This window comes from Camelina sativa, unplaced genomic scaffold (genome assembly GCF_000633955.1).
Source record: "Camelina sativa cultivar DH55 unplaced genomic scaffold, Cs unpScaffold01951, whole genome shotgun sequence".
Lineage (NCBI taxonomy): Eukaryota > Viridiplantae > Streptophyta > Magnoliopsida > Brassicales > Brassicaceae > Camelina > Camelina sativa.
The window spans coordinates 1-3,078 of NW_010923068.1; the positions used below are offsets into that span (position 1 = coordinate 1).

Consider the following 3,078-nt stretch of genomic DNA (forward strand, 5'->3'; position numbering starts at 1 on the left):
AGGGGTTTTGCTCATTTTGTCTGAAGAAGTGTTGGAAAGACGATTCTTTTTAGTTAAAACCCGATTAAAAAGATGTGAAAAACAAAATTACAAAAACATCTCTCGGTCTGAGGAATTAATCTGAGTTGTTGTTGTTGTGTTGTTAACTCTTATTTTAATTACAAAAATTCTCGACGACATATTGTCCTTATGGTTTTTGGCACAACTATGTCGCGTTGGATTGTGTAGTACTGATAAATTAATGCACACATTGATCCCACATATTCCACATTTTAAATTCAATATAACGGAAATTTTGGTACCCAATAATAAAACCAATGAGATTAGAGAAACACAAAAGAATTTAAAGATTTTTGGCACGCGAAAAAAATTTTTGCAAGCTAATAAGAATAATTTATTTTATACCATACATATTTGATTTTCAAGGAGTAGTAACGTTGAATCATCTCAGGGTTAAGGGTTCTTGGACTAATTGGTGACTTTCTTATGTTTTCATGTATGTAGAAAGCTAGAGATATAGTATTAGAGTAGAGTAGACTCGGGGTATAATAATAAAGATATACTGTAGTATATTAGAGTAAAGCTGAGATATACTTGTAGAATTTGATACATGTCGATATTGTAAATAGCAAGATCATAACACATGTCTGTCAAAATGAATAAATGTTTCAAACAACTAGACATGGTAACGTATAGTTGGTGTAGTTCTCAACTCATTATCCATCATCCCAAATAAATAACTGAAGTAATAAATAAAATAGTAGTATATCTATAGCATAATATTTTTCTGACATTGAAATTAAGAATCTTGAATTTTGAACCTATTTTAAAACTGCATCGTTTGTAAAAATTTAAATAATGAATTATAAATGCTGAAAGAATTATAATACTAAATGAAACAAATTAGAGTGAAAGGGACTGATTATATAACAAAAAATAGTAAAAAAGAAAAAAGAAGGTAAACTTAAATTACGTTATCGCCAATTAAGAAGAGGTGAAGAGATGATTAATGTGAATAGTGTTGATTATAGTTTAGCTGCTATTTTTAAAACTCTGTGTCTGTCATTAAACTCTTTTTATTAAAAGCTACTTCATATATCCTATTAAAAAAAATGTGCTTGTTTGTTTGAGTATATTTTACAAATATATTGGCCGTTGATAGGCACTTTTGGAAAGCTTCTTCGTTGTTAAAAAAACCTTGCGATAGGATTAATAATTTTTAAACTAAACTAATTATTTTCCAGGCTAGAAATAAGTGATTATAAGATTGTATAGGATACTGACACGTGTCTCGGTTGTATCGCCCTAGCCATTGGATCAGCGTTATATAGCTTACGCTTAACGGCTTGAGAGGGATAATAAAAAGTGTGTGTTTTTCTCTGTTCGTTCCTGGAGAATCATTTTTCACTTTTCCCACACAATCGCTTCATCCGTCTCTTCCACAACTGATTCTCTTTCTTTTTCGTCTTTAGTTTCTTCTTGAATCTTCCGAGAACTCTACTCGTTTCTTCCAGATTCTCCAATTTAGCTTGTGTTTTTCTTGAATTCTCTCAACTTTACTCTGTTTCGCTCATACTTGTTCAATCGACGACGTACGAATCGAATTTTGGAACTTGTCGCTCTCCGTTATTGCATTTCCAAGTTGGGCTTAATCGGATTTTGCTTCCCACTCGACACCCTCTTCGGTCCCTGTGTTTCGATACCGATTCTGTCAAGGTACGAATCAAATTTTTTTCCTGATACATGCTCGCTCAAGATTCAAGATTCATCTTGTAGTTAGTTCGTGTGTTCGTTACTTATGGTGGGAATCTAAGAAATTGGTAATCTTGAATTTTGTAATTAGTTAGTGTAGAAAAGTAAGATCCTTGTAGAATCTTGTAATTTAGTTGTTTCTAAGAAATTGGTAATCTTGAATCTTGTGATTGGTTAGTGTAGAAAAGATCCTTCCTTGTAGGCAATAATGGTGTTAGCTTCATCTTTGTAGGTACTCTTGTCAGATATCTCATAGTTTTTTAAGCATCTACTGAAAGATTATGAGCTGTGTGTGGATAAGACTCTAATTTTGGGAAATTTGCTTATTCCATCTCAAAATTTTGAAGATTCGTTACCCTCTGTGTTGATAAGACTGTAGTAATTAACATTTTTTTTGAATCCTGCAGATGGTTGATAAACAGTCCAATGATCTTAAGAAAAAAGGAGGAGGAGAGCTTTGGGAAGAGAATAAACCTGAGAAGCTGGGCGAGAAAATCCACAAATCTCACCGAGAGAAGTTAGCACCTGCTGATGAGAGGATGCAAAGATCAGACACAAGACTCTATCTCCCAGCAGATCTAGTGGAGAACATTCTCATAAGGCTTCCAGTAAGACAACTTGTGAGGTTTCAAATCGTTTGTAAAGATTGGAGAAGTCTCTTAGGCCAAAGCAGATTCATCTACGCTCATCTGAAAAACAACAGCCACAAGTTCCTTCACTCAAGAGACTCTTCTCAGATTTGGATAGTAGAGAACTTGGATCAATCTCCTCTATACTTCAAACTGTGTGATCTCCGTGGTGAACATATCCGAGGTATCTCAGCCTGTGATGGATTAATTTTGTGCAACACTTACTCTGGCAAAATTGCAATCTGGAACTTACAAGTACGTAGATGGCTACCCGATAGAGAGTTTGTGTCCTTTGATGACTGCTGCTGCCTTGGACGCACAAGAGACATGATATACAAGGTTTTAACCTTCAATCTCGTTGCTAGCCGTTATTATGATAGTGCGTTAAATACACTTGAAGCAGAAATATGTGATCTCCATTCACAGAGCTGGAAGTCTGTAGAGATGGATGACACTTGGACTTTGTATAGGAATAAGTTTGTCGTGCTATCACTGGGAGGAAATTCGTTTTGGTTAGCTTGCTGGTGTGACAACAATGAAGTCTTTGTGCAGTCGTTTAACTTTTCCACGGAATCGTTTATACCAGTTAGACTTCCTTTTGTGGTCAAGCCATTGGATGAGACTACAACAGCTTTATCGTGTTTCCAGGAAGATAGAATCTCTCTCCTTTATCAAAGACACAGAGAACTTACTGAGC

At 34.9% G+C, this 3,078-nt stretch overlaps 1 protein-coding gene across 1 annotated transcript; it reads left to right on the forward strand.

Moving 5' to 3' along the window:
• Positions 1 to 2,159: 2,159 nt before the first annotated feature.
• LOC104774201 (F-box/WD-40 repeat-containing protein 1-like) lies at positions 2,160 to 3,021 on the forward strand (the record flags this gene model as incomplete). The annotated part of the gene is made up of 1 exon (XM_010498858.1): positions 2,160 to 3,021. A coding segment is annotated over exon 1 (862 nt), but the record flags the coding sequence as incomplete, so codon positions are not given.
• Between the last annotated feature and the right edge of the window lie 57 nt (positions 3,022 to 3,078).